Consider the following 23480-nt stretch of genomic DNA (forward strand, 5'->3'; position numbering starts at 1 on the left):
TTTGAAAGCGCTCGAGTCGATTATCACAATAACTTCAGAAATGTTACACCCGGCGTCTGGACGAACTGGACATACCAGAAAATGCCAATGCACAAACTCCATGGTGATGCTCGCCCCGAAGGATGGACAAAGGCCTCAATGTCTCAGTGTCCCAAATGTGGACTTCTGCATCTCGTCCCACCTAAACAACCATATTAGCTTGAGGTGCTCTCAAATAGAGAAACCGAGACCAAATATGCAAGAAAAGGATAATTTTCCTGGGAACAATGATCAAACCACCTGAAAAATTTGTCTCATCACTTTTCACAATCACACCCTCGTCCTCAAAAAGGAATGGCCCCACCATATTCTCCCTCAAAAAACAGCCATAATACCTGCCCTGTAGCAGCATAGTCCTTGACAGGATGCAGGGCTAGGCACAAGATGTCATCATCATGACCGAGGTAGAACCTCTGACTGTGTGTGTGCCGGTTGTAAACAACACCCACAGCTGCCACGTGGTAAACTACTTCTCCCGTCTGTGTGTAGAACAAGTTGTTTCTGCAGTCTGAACCACGGTACCTGGCAAAAGAAACCTCGGGTTTTCTTCCTCTTGTCCCTATTGCAACCCAGAATCTGAACAAACTTTCAATTTTATCTCACTGGTTATCGCTAATGTTTTAAGTAACTGTATAAAAATGTGAATTACACAAACTAGCACCACCAATTATGAGAATGTAAAAGAAAAACAAAGCCTCCCAACAATATTGCAGGAATCTATATATTAATACTGAAGGACCAATTTTGTACTCCTCCTAGCGGTCGCGTCACGTTTTTCTCGGTACTATGACCTGGACTGAAAGAAACTTTGTACCTGTAAGAGTGCATCGCACATAGTGGCAATAGTCAAACTTCAACTCTGATGCAGAATAAACACTTTTCGTTTTACATTAGTTTACATGGCGACGTGTGACGTCACCGCTGAGAGGCGCAAGGACGTCATGACATCATCGGTCATTCGCTGACGTCATTACGTCTGTCGTCGACAGACCGTCACCGCTGAGAGGTGTAATTCCACTCCTCGAAAATAGCATCTACCATGTAAAACCCTCTTCTGCACATGCTGACTACTTCAGAATGTGAATTTGACACAAAAAATGTAACAAGAAATATTGTATCTATCTATTAATACTGAAGGACCAATTTTGTGCTCCTCCTCGCGGTCGCGTCATGTTTTTCTCGGTACTGTGACCTGAGAAGTTTTGACATGGTATTTGTACGTCAAAGTAGACACGTGCACAAATCAGGGGACTTCTTCACAAGGAGTAGTGTACACCAAAAATGTCGTGTACAAGGACGTTTTGTAGGCCTCATTAGGTAAGGCCATGGAGTAGATCGACTGGGATCCGGCTCTTACAAGAGCCGCCACTGGTTGTCATATTGGGCTCATGGAACGGAATCCGTCTGTGACAGGGTTTCGGCTAGTAGATGATAAATGTTGCATCTGGGCCGACGATTCAAATGAATGGGAAAAAAGGAAAAACGATCCGACCCAAGCACCAAAAGCTCAAAATGGGAGACTCACTTCCTCCCCACCTATCCCCTTCCCTCCCATACAAACAAATGAAAAATTGAGACTGACTGATGAAAGCACTTCTTCCCCCCAACATAATTACAGTCCTTTCATATTTTCATTATACTCAAAGAGCAAACCAACTAATATTTGTCCATGTTCCACTATCGGGAATAACTTAATTTTCTTATAACATTCATTTCCATCGAGTATATTCACAAGGAATAACATGGAACTTGGTTCAAGTATCTTTGTTGAGCAGAGATGAAATGATAAACTTCTCTTAATGCTCTTGTTTGACCACCTCCTGAGCCACATATCATTTTGAGATTGTAGTAAATTGTTTTTCCATTGTTCAATTGATAACGATCAACGTTTTCAGTCCATTCAAGGACATTAATTTTTTTTCTTTACATCCTCCAACTTATTTGTCAATAAATTTATCTGCTTACTTGTTTTATCTACTCTTAGCCCGGTTATTTCTTCAATATGACTTGTTTGATATTTCTCACATTCATTATGTTTCCCATTTAAATACCAAGGCTGATTACACCTCCACTCTTTGGCTTGGTTATTCCTTGGTTTTATCATTTTTAAATTAGTAAAAGATGGAAGAAGCCCGTTAAAATCCCCAACCCAATATCTTAACACTTAAATATCTTAACACTTATACTTATAACCATAAAGGAGACGATTGATTCCATTCTCTAAAATATATCTTTTATCATCAAAAGCTCCTCATGCTTTCTCATTTATCTCTTCTGTTTTGTTTATCTCTTCTTCAATTGATGTTTATAACTTCTTATTGTATTCATTTTTCTGCACTCTTCCTTCTTTAAGGTTAAACAGTTGTAATAATGTTTAAAGTTTCTTGTTTCCTTGATTATATTTTTCATTATTCCCTTGAGCTTCTTATCACACCCTTCAATATTATTATTATTAATATATTTATAAGCATAAGACTTTGATCTCAATCCTATAAATTCACTCATTTCCTTCCCACCCAATTCATCTTTAAACTTACCAATAACCTTTTTATTCTTTGATGAAAACAACATATCACCTGCCTTATAATTACTTGCATCATACTGTTATGGCTGTGGAAATTCGCAAACCACCATTCAGGGGCCGTAGGTGAGATATCTCTAAGTACATGTGTAGTTAGCCCCAAACTCGTTGTATAGAGGGAATTTATGTGATTCATCCAGGCTGCCACGCTTTGAGAAAGCCATTTTTTCTGTTCTATCTTTATTTTGAACCAACCACGTCTCAACCGCCATCACACAACAACCACCTTAACACCATGCCAGCCATCGTCACCAACTACAACCATGCTCCAACCCTCACACAACAACAACAACAACAACAACAACAACAACAACGCCAACAGCCACGACCTTTGCCTTCACAACTCAATCCCGCAAACATCGCATCACCGTCATTCCCAAATGGCACCATAACCATCAAACCACCACCCTCACCTCTCTCCTTCTACGGCCATTCCCGCACCACCTGTGAACACTGAGCGTCGGGCTATCTTGGGCCCGTTCAGCGATACGCACTGAGCCGCGAGCGCAAATAGCGGCCTTTCCGAGGAAAATTCGGATCAAGAACGCTACACGCCCACTCCCCCTCTGTCCAATTAGCAAGCGCGGGCCGGCTTGGCCCCGCCTCCAGGCGCGTCTGTGTGAAATCGATCTATGCAAATTCTAGGATCAGGGGAGATTCACGCCCCCTTTCCTCCGACCAATGGGCGAGCGTGGCTCCGCCCCCGAGGTCATCCTGATCCGGATATTTGCATATTAGCTGCTCCTACTGGCCTATAAAACGGCGAGCGCAAGGCGAATCGTGGCAGAGTCAGTCGAGTCGGGTGGCGAAGTGATCGGTGTGGCAGGAAGATTCGAGTCGGGTGGCGAAGTGTTCGGTGTGGCAGGAAGAGTCGAGTCGGGTGGCGAAGTGATCGGTGTGGCAGGAAGAGTCGAGTCGGGTGGCGAAGTGATCGGTGTGGCAGGAAGAGTCGAGTGGGGTGGCGAAGTGATCGGTGTGGCAGGAAGAGTCGAGTCGGGTGGCGAAGTCATCGGAGTGTCATCGAGTTGGGTTCTGGAGTTGGCTGAGAAGAGTTGTGGGAAGCGGCCAAGGAGCTCGGGTCCGAGGCGAGAAGGAGGGCGGTCGACGACGAGGTCGCGGTGTGGGATCGCTCGTCGTGGGACCCAAGCCAGCCAGCCATTCTCCCTCCCCCAGGGCATCAACAATTCCCCCTCTCCCCCACGCTGAGATAGTGCAACAAGGGGGCCCCGTTCCCACCCCACTCCAAACGTCGTGCCAACGAAACCCGCCAAGGAGCACGGAGTCGGAGCACAGCCACGCGGCCACATCTGCGGCTCGTCCGCCAACGCGTCAAGAGGACGCGGGTAGGACCCCCTCCCCCCCCCCCCCCGCGTGAGATGTATTTTTGATCTGTGTTCGGAATGGCAAAAAATATCTCCAGATGTCTTTGAAAGTTCATTCATAAATAGATGCGTGTCATAGTGAGCGTTGTTGTGAAGAAAGACAGGAATAAAGTTTGGGGGCTTGGAATTTAGATTACAATGGGAATGAGCTGGACCTCCATATTTACCAGTAAGATGACAATGATCCCTAACTTTGACCTCTCCCTCACTTTTCTCCTCACAAATATGACAGATACTGTACTTCCTAAATTCCGTTTTCTCTCCCTTTGTTAATGACATTGGTTTAAAGGTTTTAACCATTATTTTTCTTCGTCATATCCAGTCTTTTTTCCAATCGTCTTACAAACTCCTCTGAGGCATCTTCTTCTGTATAAAGTTATACCTTCTTGATTATATCACCAACAGATTATTTGATAAAATAACAGAAACCACAAGGAGTGAGTTTTTTATTTTTATTTGTTATGATTTATTTGGATTTGGAGAAACAGCATCAATCTTTTCCAGGATACTTTCAAAATCAGCATACATCACAAATGGATGTTTGTAAGATTTGTTGTAGTCTTTGAATGATATTTTCTTTCCAACTTTTGGTATATTAATTACGGTTGATTTACGATTACTACAGTATTTTGAATGTTGATTTAATCATTCTTTCGGATGAAAGAAGTTGAGACATCTCTTACAGGGACATGATTTATTTGTTCCATTGAATACATGTGAGGTGATTAATCTTGATAAATTTTTGATATAAGCAAAATCTGAATTTTTCCCCAAACAATAACATAGAAGATCAATGTGTGTTTCATCATTTTTATAGTTAGATGAAATTTTTAAGATCTGAAATTTTTGTAAATATTAACAACCACATTCTTAAGTTTTATCTCTTTTAGTAAATCAATATAAGAAGCGTGAAGAGGATCTGATTTTAAGATGCGCATATATAAAAAGATTATTTTTGTAATAGCAAATCCACGACACACTACATTGTAATCAACATCTTGTTCTTGTCTCTGAAGTTCATCGTAAAACATCACATCTTACAAAATCCTGAAATGATGTGATAAAGTGAGGGGTTGTCCTCATAAAGGGAGTAGTTTCATCTCTCTTACCATTTTCAATTTTACTCTGAGATGTAACTGAAAGGTTTTCATTTCACTTAATGTGTTATTAATTACAGTTTCAATACTTTGTTTTACCATATCAACAGCTTCAATGATTGAAGATGGTCCAGGGTCTTCAAAGTGAAACAATCCAATTTGTATATGTACTTTAAATGCCCCATCAGTGTTTTCAGTTGAGAATTTAGTGGCCCCTTCCCTTTCTTCATTCTTCTTGTGATTGAAGGTGTCTAATATAATTATATTTAAGAATATCAATATTACATCTATCACAATGTTTTGTTTCAAATGGAGATATTTGTCTGAAAAGATTGAATGTGTGTTTGTTGGTTTGAAGGTGTTTTTTATTTTTAATAACAATTTATATTCATGATTACAAACAACGCAGTACGTTGTATTCATCATATTTTCGAGCAAAACTTTGCTTAAACTAAAAATTTTCGTGATGAAAATTCCATTTAATTTATAGGTGCTTAAAACCATTTTATCCACCAATTTATTTTACGTAATAAATACAATGTAGCAAGACACAAAAGACAAGTTTCAATCAATCTCTGCATTTGTAAAAGATACTGAGAAATATGTCGAGGATGTAAAATTGAAGAAAGATAAATATAACAACTATTGGATAAAAACAATTATGGTGAATAATACGAGTTGTTCAATTTCCTTCAGTGGAAGGGCTTTTAGTACATCTGGAAGAACATCAATTAAAGTAGCTCCAACAGAAGTTTCTCCTCTCCTTTTGGCAATATATTCAAAACGAGAAAAAGCAATGAAACAAGAAAAGAAGTATCAAAAAAGAAAATCCTTATGGATGAAGCTTCAGAAAGAAAAGATGACAATCTGCAATATGCAAGGAGAATTTGTATTTTTTTCAACAACCCAAAAGATGTAAATCTTGATGAAATAAACGATGTTAATATATCAGGTGAAATGACATTCCTTTCAGTCATAGTTAAGGACCATTTTAAAATTACCTTTAATCAAAAAATGTAGTAGTTGAATCTGTTAATGAAAAAAAAGTATATAGATACAGATGGTAATGTATTTTCTACTAATTAAATGAGTGATTATTCAACTGAAGATTTTGAAGATTATGAGAGTGATGATTGTATCTCTGTTGGAACAGAATTCAGTTAATGATACCGAGAGTTTATGTTCAAACGATAGTAATGAAAACAGTTTAATAGATGATGGTGAAAGCACCAATGAAAGGACCGAAGATGACACCGAAGATGAATTTTGTTTGAAGTAAAGTTTTACTTTATAAATATTTACAGTACACTCGATCTTGAGCCTCTTGAATTCCCTGATTCTCCATATGACAAATTTGAGAATTGTCCTGCATGTGATTGTGTTTAATCCCACTCTGAGTCAGAAGCCTATAAACAAAGTATATTCTGTGATTGTCTTCTAATTAATGAAAACAAAAAATATAGAAAAAGAACATAACTGTTTCAAAATTACATCAAAAATGAATTACTTTACAAGATTAACAAGGGAAATGAATGTTAAGTACGAGGGTGATAATACATCCTTTCCTACAAGGGAAGAGACTGAACAAATGACTGTAATGCTTCATGGATTGATGATATATATTACACTGGTCAACAACAAATTTGTTGTCTGCATTTTTTAAGCTGATTTAGGACGAATCTGATGCGCTGAATCCAAAACTCACATTAGTTTTGTTCAATCAGGTCAAGTTTTTGAGATATGGCCACATGTCGTTTTTTACATTTTTGTTCACATGTACGCATGTGTGGAGTATTTTAGAAGAAGTTGGTGGGGGTAAAATGTCATGTCAAATAATTGTTTTGATTGGAAATAATTATTTTAATGACAAGAAGTATTCAGGTACGATAGTTCTGGGTGATTATGTCGAAAAGGGATCAGTTTGAAGTCATAAAACCTCAAAATCTTCCAAAAATTGGTGAGGCAAAGCATAAAGTTCGTGGATCAAAACTAAAGTTAATGGGGCAGATTTTGTAATAATGTGATACAAAAAAGTTGTATTTCTTGAAATAACGAACTCTGAAGAATGTACAATACCTACATGCGCCAATTTATGACATGCGCTTCTGCTCAAGCTTGGAGTGCCACAGTACGAACCCAAAGATTGGAGACTGTTCATTGACAGCAGCAAGCGATCACTGAAATGTGTTCTGCTACACAACGGCAACCAGTTTGCCTCTGTACCCATCGCTCACTCGACTACACTGAAGGAGAAGTATGAAGCGGTGAAGTACGTGCTGGAGAAAATTGGTTATGATCAGCATAAGTGGTTTATTTGTGTTGACCTGAAGATGGTGAACTTTTTGTTGGGACAACAGTCTGGCTTCACCAAGTACCCATGTTTTCTGTGCATGTGGGATAGTAGGGACCGTGCTCAGCATTACACGAAGAAGGACTGGCCTGTGCGGGAGGAATTGGTGCCATGCAAAGAAAGGAACGTCATCAACGACCCTCTGGTGGACAGAGACAGAATACTCTTCCAACCGCTGCACATCAAGCTCGGCTTAATCAAGCAGTTCACCAAGGCTCTGGACAAAGATGGTGACTGCTTCACTTACTTGTGCCAGGCTTTTCCAGGATTGACCATGGAGAAGTTGAAAGCTGGCATCTTTGATGGTTCTCAGATCCGTCAGTTCATCAGAGATCCAGAGTTCAAAAACTCAATGAACGAAGTGGAACTGGAAGCGTGGAAGATATTTGTTTTGGTAGTGAAGAACTTTCTTGGCAACAATAAGGCCAGAAACTACGCAGAACTTGTCAACAACATGCTGACTGCTTTCAGAAACCTGGGCTGCAACATGAGCATCAAGATGCACTACCTATTTTCACATATGAACCGGTTTCCTGAGAACCTGGGTTCAATGAGTGACGAGCAGGGAGAGAGATTCCATCAGGACATGAAGGAGATGGAGACCAGGTATCAGGGTCGCTGGGATGCAGTCATGATGGCTGACTACTGTTGGAATCTGAAGAGAGACCTCCCTGCTGCTGAACATTCCAGGAGTTCGAAGAAACGGAAGTTCAAGCCCTGAAGTTTGAACAGTGGTGACGCAACATGCAATTTACTTGTACTTACCTTTATCAATGCCCACCATTCAGATGACAGTAATCGATGTTTCTATCATGTAATCAATAAATGTTGTTGGCAAAACATTTTTTTTTCTTAAAAACATGTTTAGGATGATATGTGTTGACAAAAATCAGCTGATAATGCCACAAAAATGTAATTGATTTTGTCACAAGATCTGATTTTTTCAAATCAACTTAGCACAAAAACCTGACCTGATGGAGAGAAACAGATGCCATTTCCTGATTCAGCAGTGCCAGAATACCCTAATTCACTTGTAGAAATCTAGACAACATTCAGAAAGTAAAAAATTGTTGACCAGTGTTATTAACGATTGTCATTTTCAGGTAAATATCAACACAATATATTATATAGATAAAATAATGGATTATCTTGAAATTAAACCTGAACTTAGGATAAAACACAGTTTCTAAAAAAGCCAAAAAAAATTAAATAACCTGTTTTTCAAATATATAAATGAATGATTTTTTTACCCATTTGGGAAAATAAGATAAAATTTAACAACCATAAAAATCTTCCAAATTCATAAAGATGTCTCATAGTTGGTTCAAGCAGATGTGGAAAAACCTGTCTGCTTTTAAAGATGCTCCGTACTCCCAACTTTTTAGATTATGATAATTTAATAATCTTCACAACGTCAAGTTTTCAACCTGAGTATCAACTAATCTCACAAGGTTTTAATGCAGGTCTTCAAAAAAAAGATACAATCGGTTTATTTAAACTTCAAAATGAACTAAATGATTACAACATTGAAGATACAATACAACTATTTTGTGATACACAGAAATGTAAAAATAAATCAAAACCTATAACTTGTATTCTTAGTGATAATACGGATGATATACCTTCACCACAAGATTTGGATAAATCAATAAAGAACCTCATTATCTTTGATGATTGTGTTAATGAGAGAAACCAAACGGTAATGGATAGATATTACACAAAAGGGAGACATTCTCTTGTAATTGCATTTATCCTCATCAATCATACTTTCAACTCCCTTATCGCTCAATAAGAAAATGCTGATACTTTTAATTCATTCAAGTCAAAATCAATAGATATAAACAATTTTTGGAGAGATAGTTGTTCTACATTATGTAGTAAAAAGGAATTTGGGGATTATATGAAGCACACAACTGAAAAATATAAATATATTGTTGTGAAACAAGATGAAGGGATGTATTTTTTTTATTTTACAAACAATTACATATATAAATGGCAACTAGTATTATTAATTTTGTGGCTAAATCTGCTTCTGGAAAAAACTTTCATAAATCAAGGTTCTTGAATAGTAAAAAGTGAAAATATTAAAAAAAAAATATTTTAAAACACCATGGATTCATATTGTATCCATAACAACCAGAGCAATGCAACCAGGAGTAGTAGTAGGTGAAGATTATTACTACATTTCAGTGGAGAAACATATGTGATTGAAGAATGAAGGTCAAATATTTGAGGAGGTTTCTCTTGGTACAACAAAATATTCACATTGTAAGAGTGAGTTAAAGAAAATAAAATCTGGTGGTCTTGGGATATTAGAAACTAATCCAGAAGGAATGAGGCAAATTATTAAACATCTGAGTGGTAATGGAGTTAAGATTTTATCGTTCGGTTTTGATGTTGATGAAGAAACTCAACACAAAATGAAAAGCAGAGACACAAGTATTCATAAATAAATGGTTGCAAAAGAAAGAGCAAGAAGAATAAAGGAACATTAAGAGTTGGTTTCAAAATTTGAAAAACAACAGGAAGACATAAATAATAAACGCAGACAGAAACTAATAGGTGAAGAAGCATTTGAAAGAAAACAAGAGAAAAATTTTAAAATACTTTTAAAAACTTCCCAACAAAAAAATTAGAGATGCTTCCACAGTTCCCACAATAGAATATACTCTGGAAAAACTTCAAATGTTAAAAGATTTCAGTCAAATGATGGAGGAAGAATTCGAGAATTAGAATATGATGATGAAGGATTATTTCAACAACTGGAAGAGATAAATCAACCCCCTGATAAAATTGTGAAGGCTCTTCAAAACAATGAATATTCAGCAGATTAAAAAACCAAAGCAGGACTCATTCCAACAGACCAACCAGCAATAATCCATCTTGTTCAAGAAAAGGGATTGATATTTCATGATGAATTAAGGTTCTTGAGTTCTGCTCAACCCCTGTTAAACTAACTCCAAGATTAATGTTTCTTCCAATAAAAGATGGAAGACAAGGTTCAACTGTGAGGGATGAATCAAAGTATTTTGATAAACCATGCTATATGAAAAATAAGAATGATAGAGTATATATTGATCTGCTGGACTCTCTTAATTATAGGGTTCACTAATCTGGTAAAAGTAGGAAGCATGAGAAGGAGAAACACATTATTCAGGCTTTAAGTAGGCTTGGTTCAGGTGTTAGTTTTCTTCCAAATGACCCATCACAATTAGTTAATGGACTGCTGTTACTGTTAGGTGGTGAGAAGGCTGGAAATAACAATTGTTTTAATGAAATATCAACCATTTTAGACCAGCTGATTAACAAGAATATAATTAATAAATGTCAATGCAAAGATATGTTATTCCATATTAAATAAAATGAGAAGCACAATCTTTAGTTTTCATTTCACAACAAGCGACCACACATCTTCATTTCCATACCCACGATAACTAGATGCAACAAAAGAATATGAGGTGTCTTTATTGTCTCTGGAAACTTATATTACCTTGTTTAATATCACAGAGAAAAACGATGTTTAGTTATAATCCGGGAAGTGGATACATAACGATAACAGTTTCACCCGGAGCATATGAGATTTCTCAAATATCTTCCGAAATTGTTCGCCTGGCGAAAGAACAGGGTGATGAACCAAAAAATATTGTTATAGATATTCAAAAACATACTTCAAAATCAACGATTAAACTTAAAAATAACTGCAAGGTTGATTTCACAATTGATCATTCATTCAGAGACTTATTGGGTTTCTCCTGAAAAAGATTGAAACTAATGGGACATTTTACAGCGATAATGTTATTCAAATATCCTCACACATAAATTCGGTATGAATTCACTGCGATTTGATTGATGGTGCTTATAATGACGGAATAAGAAGAAATACAATATTTTCATTCACCGCATACTCAATCCCAATTGGTTATAAATTCAATATGGAACCCAAAAATCTGGTTTATCTACCTGTGTCAGGAAAAAACCATATTCAGAGTAAATTTCAGGATAACCGACCAAGAAAATCGTTAAAAAAAATTTATGGAGAAATTATATCCATCAGAATTCACCAAAGTGACATTTTTCAATAAATACATACTATGGTTATTGTGAGGAAACAGGAGTTGCAAAATTATAAAATAATTACAGGGATGGATGTTCCTTTCCCCATACTGTAAGGGTGAAGGCATGTATCTTGGTAGAGGATAATATAAACCGAAGAGACAAAGGGGTGTACGACATCGGTTTAGAAAAAAAATTAGATGGGATAATTGATCCTCTAGTAGGTGTAGGTTCAACTATTCTAAAACATTAAGACCTAATTGGTTCAACTGCTTCTGCTGTGGGAAATGTAGCGGGTGCTATAAAGAGTATAAAAAATGCCCAAAAGGAATCCCATAAATTGCAAACAATAAAATAAATTAAGAAAGGCAAAACTCAGTTGTCTCCCCAAGAACGACAGAAAATAATTCAAATATATGGGTCAGGGTTTCAAAAGTTTAAACATCTTTTTTCCTGAATAAATGCAAGTATGGAAGCAATTGATAGTGTCTATGATTTGGATGATACCATTGTCATCTCAAACTCTACTAAAAAAGAAGACCACTTCAAGGTAAATGCCATAACTTGAACAGACTGGAATATAAATGGAACAAAAAGTTTTGAAATAGAGAATCAACAAACGTATTTGAATCAAGCCAAAAGTTTCTTGTTGTGTAAATTTACATTCACAAAGGCTGTGAATAACGCAAACGCTACACTCGAAAATGATTTCTTCTGGAAAATGTTTGATGGAGTTTGTTTGTATATTGGAACACAAGAAGATGAAGTGGTTGATTGTGTCTCTGATACATCTGAAATGATGAAATTTAAATGCTATTCATTTTGTGATAGAATAGGAAAGGGAGCTGTCGAAGGTTTTATTCCTGATATGTCAACAGGAATAAGCACAGACCCTGGATATAGTCAAAGAAAAGGAATGTATTATGATGATACAAAAACAGGTAATAGTTTCACTGTGGCAGTTCCTCTTAAAGGTATATTTGGATTTTGTGATCAAGATGAAGTTCTGTATGGTCTTAAAATTAGATTTCAACTGCAAAGGAATGATAATGAAAATACATTGATTTTTGGTGTGGCTGATGCTTTTGCTGCTCAGAATAAATTTGTTATTGATGAAATTAGTTGGTATTTTAGTGAATATACTCCTAATCTTAAAACAGGAGAGATGTTGAATTGAAGACTTCACTCAAAGAAACCACTCAATGTGTCATACCTTAAAAGAAGATGTCAATACGTTAAATTGAACCAAACCACTTACACGTGGAATTTGGGTGTTCTGGAAGGAAAGCCACGATACCTGTGGCTTATTTTTTGAAAACCACATGGTGATACTGCTACTGATAAGAATAATGAATTGAGTGATAATGCTAAGGTGAAAGAACTTCGCGTTTCTCCAGATGGAACATTTTATCCACGAGATTACATTTTTTTATCTGTAATAAAATTACAGATTTTCTTTAATGAATTTGACTAAGATTAATACAGATAATGGTGTTATGATTAGTCTCACCTAATTTTTTTGATAAATAAATGAGTAGTAAAGTGCCAACTGGGGTATCTATTAATCGAATCAATCTTCATCAACTATCATCTTGTATTCAAAATCAAAAGCCTTGTATGACTAACGTTAATACAATTCAGAGAAAAGGAGCAGTAGTAATCGATGTTTGCTCATAAGAGAACAGTTGAAAATCTTGAACGATACAGGCTCACTTAAAATTAAAATGTCAAAATCAATGTTGAAGAAATATTCAATAAGAGAGATGAGTGGAGGATTTCTCCCAATTCTAATTCCTTTATTTGCTGGTTTAAGTGTGGCTGGAGCATTGACGGGTGGTATTTCAGCAGCAGTGAAAACTGCCAATGAAAGGAAGGCTCAACTCCGGGCTCAAAAAGAGTTGGAAAGACATTATAAAGAGTTGGAGAAGCAAATTAGTGGAAGTGGTGTAATTGTAGATTTTGCTGAAAAACTTGAAGGTCTGCCTGATAAAGCGAGATTGTTAGTTGGAGATATGCTTTCTTCTATTGCACAAGTAGGTGTACAACTAACTAAAAGGGGGGTAATGGATTATATCTTTCTCATCAATAAATGAGCATTGATGAGTAGTTTAAAGAATATGGAAAGCATTCAACATCAAATTTAGAACTTGCAAATATTGTAAGAAATGAAAAATTGATAATGTGGTTATATGTAGAAGAGATGAGTTAACAAACTTGTCTAAATATACAAAGATTATTATTATGAATTTAGAAGATAATAATGGAAACTGCTCTCATTGGGTTTGTATTTATCGGAATCAGGTAAATAATATTTTGATAGTTATGGTCTTCCACCACCTGTTGAAGTAATAAAATTCTTTCAGAATGGTATTTATCAAACATTTCAAGTCCAATAATTAAATTCCAAGTGTTGTGGTCAATTATGTCTATTATTTCAACTCAACAAAAATAAAACATTTTATGATGTTATTTTTAATTGAATATAAATGACATGTTGGAAAATATGGTTCTCGCTTTGGTGGATCGCAATAATTGGATATTGATTTATCATATTATTACACAAAGGCACAGGCTGAATGACAGAAATATAGTACAGCAAAAAATATTAATATGAAAAATGTTTATAAATTAATAAATTATCCAAGCCAGACTGATGCAAATGACTTGGTGAGATTAAGTGATTTATCACAATATATATCCTTAAATAAAACAGCACATTTTGTTAAACAAGTAGACTTTACAACCACAACACCTGGTTCAACAAACCATTCACCTTTTCTTATTAAATTCAATTATCTGCTTAGTATTGAATTTTACAAAGAAGGAAGTATAGTTAAGATGAGATTAGAGAAATGGGGGTATAATATGTGTTTTAGGATATAATTGGTCTTTTCCATGAAACCTCGAAGATGTACACAATTTTAATCAGTCTCATCAAAAAGAATATTACCCTCTTGGGAAGACTCAGGAGATATGTGGAAGCACAATTAGCAAACAACAAACACACAATTTCAGGAATAGGAAATTATAAGATGGTGAAGCAATAGTTTATAAAACAAAGGAGGAAGGAAATTGGATAATTATACAAAGCCGAGGAATACAAACTTATTTAACAACAGGAAGATGGGGTGGTATAACATGTCATCATATTAATCTATCATATATTTCTGATACATAAATGACAGCAAGAAGGCTTCAAAAAAATTATAATTTTTGCATTCAAGGATACCTACAAGAAAAGGGTGTTAGATTTTACATTCCTTATGAATTAGACCATAGACACGGGCATTTTTCAATTAAGAACTGCCCTTATACTGATATTAAAAACCACAAATAGAGATTTGATTAAAATATTAAATAAAAATGAACTTCTAAAGGTGATGAAATATAAAACTCTTTTAGAAATCATCAACAAATCTTATTGGTTTCCGATTATGAGAAAAATAATTATGGATACAAGAGTATCACAGAATCCAGATAAATACATGTATGATATTCTATGGGGTAAAAGTGGTTCAAGGATAGTAAGGGATGAGGAAGGAGTTGAAGAAACTGAGGCAAGAGAGGAGGAGAGGGAGAAAAAAGAGAAAGAAGAGAGTGAGAAGAAAGAGAAGGAGGAGAGGGAGAAGAGAGAGGAGGGAAGGGAGAACAAAAGTTTTTATCAGGAAGTAAATTTACAACAACTGGAATTCCAGGGTAATTACATCTTCCAGGGTATTCTTTCTGTGGTCCAGGAACAAACTTAAATGTAAGATAAGATAAGATGAGGCTGACAATCCGAATCTGTGGAGCAAACCTATCAATCGGGTTGATGAAGTGTGCATGAGACACTATATTGATTGTGGAAATAGTACGACATTGGAAGAAAAACACAAAGCGGATCGAGAAATGTTGTATAATTTATCTTTAATACAAAATCCAACCTTGAGAGAAAAAGTTGATAGGTTCATCGTGAAGAAGATGATCAGTGCTGAATTGAAACTTGGGCTTGGAAATTCAAAAAAAAAAAACTTATCGGCTCTCATGATGTCATTAAGATTGAAGAGCAATAAGCGGATGAATTACATAAACCAATAATCACAAAGTTTAATAGAAGGAAGATTCATTCCAAGGAAGTCAATTATATCTGGTCCGCTGATCTGATTGAACATAATCATGATAAGGGGTACAAGTATGCTTTAACCATTATTGATTTGAGGAGTAGATATGCGTGGATTGTCCCTTTGAAAAACAAAACAGCTAATACTCTTATGTTCACCTTTCAACAGATATTTAATAAAAGCAAGAGAAAACCTAAAAACATTGTGAATTGATGAGGGTACATAGTTCTACAACAAAGAATTTATGAATTTTCTTTAAAATAACAGCATTACATTATACATCACCTTTAATGAAATAAAAGAGGTTGTTATTGAGCGATTCAATCACACTTTAAAAGAGAGACTACGTAAAAAGTTCACTCATCTCGGTTCTCAACAATGGTTATCCATAATTCAGGACATTGTAGATAAGTACAATGATACGATTCATACCTCAATGAAAACGAAGCCATCAGAAGCATTTACAAAATTAAAATATGAAAAAGATTAATGACATAAAGCCTAAGTTCAAAGTTGGTGATATAGTAAGAATATGCAGGTGGAAATCTCATTTTGAAAAAGGTTATACAAAGCGATGGACAAATGAACTTTTTTAAAATTCTTGATGTCATCAGTACAGTTCTTTGGACTTACAAATTATGTGATTTAGAGGGGGAAGAGATTTTAGGTTCATTATATTGACAGGAATTACAAAATACAAAGATAACAAATTGGAAAAAAAAAAAATTGGACTCCACCCACACAAGCCACACCCACACAAGCCCCACCCATTCATCCCACACCTCCCCTTCCCCTTCCCCTTGTGCGCCCCCACCTTTGACCCACCACACCCCCTCATCCCACCCCACCCTTCCCCACACACACACACACACGGGGAGGGGAGGGGGTAGGATGAGGGGGAGTGGTGGGCCGTTGGGGGAGCGCACCTACCCCCTAACACTAACCCTCCCCTCCCCCTCCCTCCCCTTTATTCTTTTTTCGTAATTGAGAATTAAATAATTGTAAGCAAAGCATATATAATTAAACAACATTGAAAACATTTAACATTTTTCTTTTATTTGGGTAAATATTCAATTGTGAAAATGAACGTTCTTTCCCAGCAGTCTGCTTTGGATGTCTTGCAATTTTGAAACTCGGATACCATATTCTGTTCAAAACAAAGACGGAAGAACCATTAGGGTACATAAAGATGATTATTTAATGATGTTAATAAAACAATAAATAAAGCATTTACCTCCAGAAGATTGAGTTTTGCCCAGGAACAACCAGACAGGCGTTTAAACTGAAAAAGAAAATTGAAAATGAGTTAACACTCCGTGGTTCAAAACAAACAAAAATTAACACCAAATGAAACAGACAGAGAGAGCCAGAGAAGGGGAGAGAGAGAGAGAGAGAGAGAGAGAGAGAGAGAGAGAGAGAGAGAGAGAGAGAGAGAGAGAGAGAGAGAGAGAGAGAGAGAGAGAGAGAGAGAGAGAGAGAGAGAGAGAGAGAGAGAGAGAGAGAGAGAGACAGAGAGACAGACAGACACAGAGGACAGAGACAGAGGACAGAGACAGAGGACAGAGGACAGAGGACAGAGGACAGGGACAGAGGATAATTTCACCTTTCTTTTGACTTGTTCAATGCCAGTGGGTGTGAGACAGAGACAGAGACAGAGAGAGACCGAGACCGAGACCGAGACCGAGACCGAGACCGAGACCGAGACCGAGACCGAGAGAGAGAGAGAGAGAGAGAGAGAGAGAGAGAGAGAGAGAGAGAGAGAGAGAGAGAGAGAGAGAGAGAGAGAGAGAGAGAGACAGAGAGACAGGGGGATAATTTCTCACCTTTCTTTTGACTTATCCAATGTCAGGGGGTATGAAAGGTCTTCCAACCACCGAGACATGATGCCAATTAATTCTCTTCGAAATGATTGAAGATCTACAAGGATTTCATTCATATTTTGCAATTATTCATGATATTCATTGGCTTCATTTTCAACATCAGTTATCAATGATGTTATTGGGGACAACCTGTCAGAAAAAAAAACATTATTATGAGTCGTTTCGTGATTTAATTCTGTATGAAACAACAAATAATGAATCGGTTTAAGGATCTCACCTCTCGTCTTGTGAAAAAGATTAATCTGCAAGGTCGGAGTACTCCTCTGAATACTATATTCTCTGAATGAAACAAGCCAAAACTCGCGTTTGGTAATAAATAGTACAAGTTGATGACATCACGGAAATGAGGAAACAATGGGTTTTTTGGGTGTCTTTTCAAAGGAAATGAGTCACATTTTTGCTTCAGGCGAGGGAGCTTGGCTGACTCATTTTAACACAAAAATAAAACAGTTTGCTACAAATGATTTTGAGAAGAACTTTCATAAAATAAATATCATACTTTCATAAAACCATGAATAATATTGAATTTGGAAAGACTATGAAAAATATAAGGAATCGACAAAATGATATGTAGCTCAGGAGGTGGTCAAACAAAAGTATTAAGAGAAGTTTATCATTTCATCTCTGCTCAACAAAGATACTTATACCGACAACCAAGTTGAAAGTTATTCTTTGTGAATATACCCGATCGAAATGAATGTTATAAGAAAATTAAGTTATTCCCTGAAGTCGAAGATGGACAAATATTCGTTGGTTCGCTCTGAGTATAATGAAAGTATGAAAGGACAGTGATTATGTTGGTGGGAAGAAGTGCTTGAATCAGTAAGTCTCAATTTTTCATTTGCTTGTATGGGAGGGAAGGGGATAGATGGAGAGGAAGTGAGTCTCCCATTTTGAGCTTTTGGGGCTTGGGTCAGATCGTTTTTCCCTTTTTCCCATTCATTTGAATGGGCTTGCCAGAAGCAACATTTATCATCTACTTGCAGGCACAGGGTAGCCTTTATTCGGAGGATTTCTGTGTGGCCCATGTTATATATAGGTGTGTGCACATAACTCTGAAAAATTATTGCGGGGTTTTGAGTATTGTTACGGCCACGGGTACCGAGTGTATTCTGAGGGGGTTAATCCTCGTTTCTCCTCGGAAGAACCGAACATGGCGCCACCGCTCGCAATTAACTTTGTGGTAAAGTGGGTTGTTGAACAACCACAAATGCCAGTCAGTGAACCACGAGTTCCAGTGTCCACCGTCTAATTTTCCATTTAACTGTTGGTCACGTGGCCACCTGACCAGGGAATGCGCCCTCGGCGATGCACCAATCTTGTGTTGATTAGATCTTAAGTAAGGCGGCCAAGCGTTTACCGCTGACCGGTGCACGCCGACTATGACAGGATAATTAGTTTGGTAATTACCTCCCAGTCTATCGAGGTTCAGACAATGCTGGATCAATGGAAGGAAAGGACAAGCACGGACAGGTTGAAACATCAACAAGGAATTTATTATAAAGAAAAATAAATAAACTGAAGAACTTCATATTTCTTTGTGGTGTAAATGGATTAATTCAAATCAATCAAAATAATCTCAAACAAATAAAAATTCAACATGCATTGATAGACAAATAGACAAAGAGCAGATGCTGTTCACGATGCCTTAGAGGCCGAGGTCACATTTGCCACGGCGGCCGTGGGGTCTCCAAAATCTACGGCCACTAGCAATTATACGGCGGCCGCAGTATTTCCACAGTCACACAATGTAGCAGTCACATATGTTTTTATTTTTCGGGAAGCCGCACGGCATATTTAGGCCTAAGTCACATTTGCCATGGCGGCCGTGGGGTCTCCAAAATCTACAGCCATTAGCAATTATACGGCGGCCGCAGTATTTCCACGGTCACACAATGTAGCAGTCACATATGTTTTTATTTTTCGGGTGCTGCACGGCATATTTATAAATTGTGGAGACCGAAAACGTGGGGTTGCCGTACGGTCTTTGATTTGATATCGCACGGTGACCTTAGGGTGTTCCTGCGGCGGCCATATAATTTTCAAGGCAGACGCAAGGTGCCCGCAAGGCGACCGCAGGGGGGCCCTAAGGCGAACGTGCGGCCAGACGGATGGTAACGAATGGGTTAATTTTTTTTTTTTAACCAGTTTTTTTTTTCCGGCTTGTCGAATTGCTACGGCGAATGTAGAAATGAAAAAAGTTATAACTCCGCGTTATAATTCCACGGCGACCTTACGGCCTGTAAAATATAGCCAAACGCCGTAGGGCCACCCTGAGGCCACCGCAGAAACTCTGCGGCCGCCGCACGTTTCTGTCAATTCAGAGGGCGTACGGCCGCCGTATCCTCGCCGTAGAGCAAATGTGACTTTGGCCTTAACTATTAAACACGAGACATGGCTACCCAGCAGATCATTCAGGGGGGGATAGAAATCCGGTTTCGGCTTACCAAGGCAGAAGTTGTCATGCGTCCAATAAAACAACCCAAAATGTGTGAGCATGCCTTTGTCCGCTGCCAGCGCCCTGTCTCACCATGCACCCACCTGCAAACAGGCTCGAACACCAATCGACGTCACATCGTCACCCCCAGGAACCAGAGATGCAAATAATCAGGTACACCAAGAGGCAGGTTCCGGGAGAAACCAGCAGGAAAGGTCAAACTGTCACCAACTGTCAGGAGCTATCAGGAGCTGTAACCAACGGTCAAGAGCTGTGAGGAGCTGCAGCCAATGGTCAGGAGCTGCAAGAAGCTGTAACCAACGGTCAGGAGCTGTAAGGAGCTGTAATCAACCGTGAGGAGCTGTAACCAATGGTCAGGAGCTGTAAAGAGCTGCAACCAACAGTCAGGAGCTGTCAGCTGTAACCAATAGTCAGGAGCTGTAAGGAGCTGTAACCAAAGGCCAGGAGCTGTAAGGAGTTGTACCAACGGTTAGGAGCTGAAAGGAGCTGTACCCAATGGTCAGGAGCTGTAAGGAGCTGTAAAGAGCTGTAACCAATGGTCAGGAGCTGTAAGGAGCTGTAACCAACGGTCAGGAGCTGTAAGGAGCTGTAACCAATGGTCAGGAGCTGTAACCAACGGTCAGGAGCTGTAAGGAGTTGTACAAACGGTCAGGAACTGTAAGGAGCTGTAATCTATGGTCAGGAGCTGTAACCAATGGTCAGGAACTGTAAGGAGCTGTAAGCAATGGTCAGGAGCTGTAAGGAGATGTAACCAATGGTCAGTAGCTGTAACCAATGGTCAGGAGCTGTAAGAAGCTGTAACAAATGGTCAGGAACTGCAAGGAGCTGTAACCAATGATCAGCAGCTGTAAGAAGCTGTAACCTCTGGTCAGGAGCTGTAACCAACGGACAGGAGCTGTAAAGAGCTGTAACCAATGGTCAGAAGCTGTAAGGAGCTGTAACCAACAGTCAGGAGCTGTGGGGAGCTGTAACCAATGGTCAGTAGCTGTAACCAACAGTCAAGAGCTATCACCAACTGTCAGGAGCTATCACCAACTGTCAGGAACTGCCACCAACAGTACGGAAGGCGGTCCTCCCGTCCTTTTCTGGGTGACCAGTGTGGGTGGAGCCTCAAGCAGACTTCAGCCAAATCCAGCTTGCTGAATGGCGCATCGCTGCACGTGACCTCCAACCGTCAATCTCGCGATCATCCCTTCTTCACCATTGAGTGAGATGCAACTCCCAAATAACACAGGCCTGGCTTACAACACCATGTTTGGGGTGCTAGACGATCACCAGAAAGCGGCCATTTGCTGGATCAACCGAGCATGGGCGTGAAGCGTTCACAAAACGTCAACGGCATCCATTACCTCCCCGTTCGGCCTGACACGAGTAGGAGCCAACCAGCGTCTATGGAAATGCCGAAAGGGTTGTCAGGCATCAATAAAAAAGGTGGATGTCAACGTCGGTGAAAGAGAGGTAGGTGTCGAACTTCAATGGAAAAAGGTGGATGCCTGAGGTAAATGATCCGCAGCCATGTCTGACCGTCAAAATGTACTGTTCAGGAAAAACCCACGGTGTGTTTAATCAAATATCCTGTAAGTCCAACATGCAAGTAAATCGTCTACTTCCAAGCCAATGTGTCCTGATGGCAATGGGTAGAATGAGTCTGCGTTGGGCTAACGGCTATCTCTCGCATGCATGAACATGTCAAAAAGAGGACAAAGGTTATCCCATAAGAAAAGGAATCTGTTCGACACCCTTCTCCAATGCATCAAAGAGTTAGAATCACACCAGACAAGGGGATGGGTTTATTCTGAACATGTATTTATGGAAATAACTGCCTGAGGACCTGGATGTTGTGTGCATTAGTCGGATCCGATTCTGAAATCCATAACAGTGTATTAGACTCCAACACTCAAAAGCAACACACGGTGTTGAATTGTCCTATACAGCACCCTGGAAAATTATAGCGAGTGTACAACACATTTGTTTGACGTTTGCCAGTTATATTAACATACACTTCACATGATTCCCAGGTCTTTTCCAGGCAAATTACAGGCTCGAGGTAATTTGCAGGAAATTTTCTCATTAAATAAAGGGGTAAGCACGGAAATTGTGGAAAAAAAATTGCCCGCATTTTTCGCAGGAAAATCTGATTTGATCCGACATGCACTCAACTGTGTAACAAACTTGATGTGTACCTTGGGTGCAGCCTCAAAGACCTATGGTTACTAGCCCTGATTATATCACCTGGCTTATTTGCTTCAATGTATGGCTGCCTTTAGATCCCCAAAAGATCCTGCTTAAACAGTTGTAACATAATTTTTCTCTTATAAGACTGTTTTGTGCCTCGACTTGAATATATGTGACTCTTCCGTAAGAGACTACTTCTGGAAAAAAACAACATCATTATTATGTACCTTAGAAAGAGGCACGAACGAGACGAGAGATTTACTCGCATGAGCACTACTCGCAATGGAATTCTCTTCCCACTCAAATATTTCCAACCATATAAATCTGAAACGTTTCAGATGCAATATTTATGTGCATCTCCTGTCCTGTACATCGAATCTCCAACTGTGTCTTTATATGATTTATTTTCAGTATACAGGATATGTTTTACACATGCTGAATACAATATTGGTTTTTTGCCAACTATGTTCCGTTTATTAGTACCTCAAGTTGACATGCATCTCCCTCTGTGTATTTTCAATTGAAAATGCATTGATAGTAATATATATATATATATATATATATATATATATATATATATATATATATATATATATATATATATATATATATATATGGAGCAGCGTCCATCCGAGTGTGTGCTTGCCACATGAAGAAGAAGCAGCACGATCTCAAGCTTTAATGGTTCCTGCGGTCGGAGAATAATAAATGTCCTATTAGAAAGCTAATTAACAATTTTCTTGGTTGGTCAGCTAATTATAATCGAACTTAGTCAGAACAAATAGTAGTGTATGTTTAATCTTAAAGTTTAAAGTTTAAAAAGCCCTTTTCCAGAATGGAAGAAGACACGCAGGAATGGGAGCTTAATGCAGCGTTTCCAATGGTAACATTAATTATTCTATGACAGCAAGAGACCTTTGGAAGGACATGGAAGGCGCACACAAAATTATATATCGTAATAATTCTCAAAGCAAGAGAAAAATATATAAAAGTACACGGAAAGAGCACACAAATAACAACTACAGCCACCATGGCAACAGCAACAACTGCGTGTTATATATTTTTAAAAACTTCCCCATGTTTCACTTAATTTTACATTCTCATTGAGACGCATAGAGAGACGTGCAATATGGTTGTGAAGTACAACATGCCGTTGTTTGATTAAACCCATCAGCGAAGTGACTGGAAGGCACGCCAAGTGTTTGAGAAGAAGTAGTCGAAAGCAAACAAAATTTATGTTTGGAACAGTCTCTATCATTTATCACATTGGTATTACTGGATTATATCATTTTTCTCTCTTTTGTCACTCCAATGCATTGCTGTTGTTATGGCAAATATTTTATACAAAGGCTTTAACTTTCAATT

The 23480-nt window shown here is 38.1% G+C and overlaps 1 protein-coding gene across 3 annotated transcripts in view; it reads right to left on the reverse strand.

The window, feature by feature from the left end:
* Positions 1 to 23480, reverse strand: part of LOC147031457 (echinoderm microtubule-associated protein-like 6) — a 479813-nt gene that overhangs the window by 198402 nt on the left and 257931 nt on the right. For all 3 annotated transcript variants that reach the window (XM_085863494.1, XM_085863486.1, XM_085863479.1), the window contains exons 14-15: positions 375 to 561; positions 76 to 181 (exon numbers count right to left, since the gene is read on the reverse strand). In XM_085863494.1, the coding sequence (XP_085719620.1) occupies positions 76 to 181; positions 375 to 561 (293 nt within the window). The remainder of the gene's footprint in view (positions 1 to 75; positions 182 to 374; positions 562 to 23480) is intronic.

The sequence above is a fragment of the Eptatretus burgeri genome, chromosome 2, assembly GCF_056783735.1.
Source record: "Eptatretus burgeri isolate ZD-2024b chromosome 2, Ebu_testis_v1, whole genome shotgun sequence".
Lineage (NCBI taxonomy): Eukaryota > Metazoa > Chordata > Myxini > Myxiniformes > Myxinidae > Eptatretus > Eptatretus burgeri.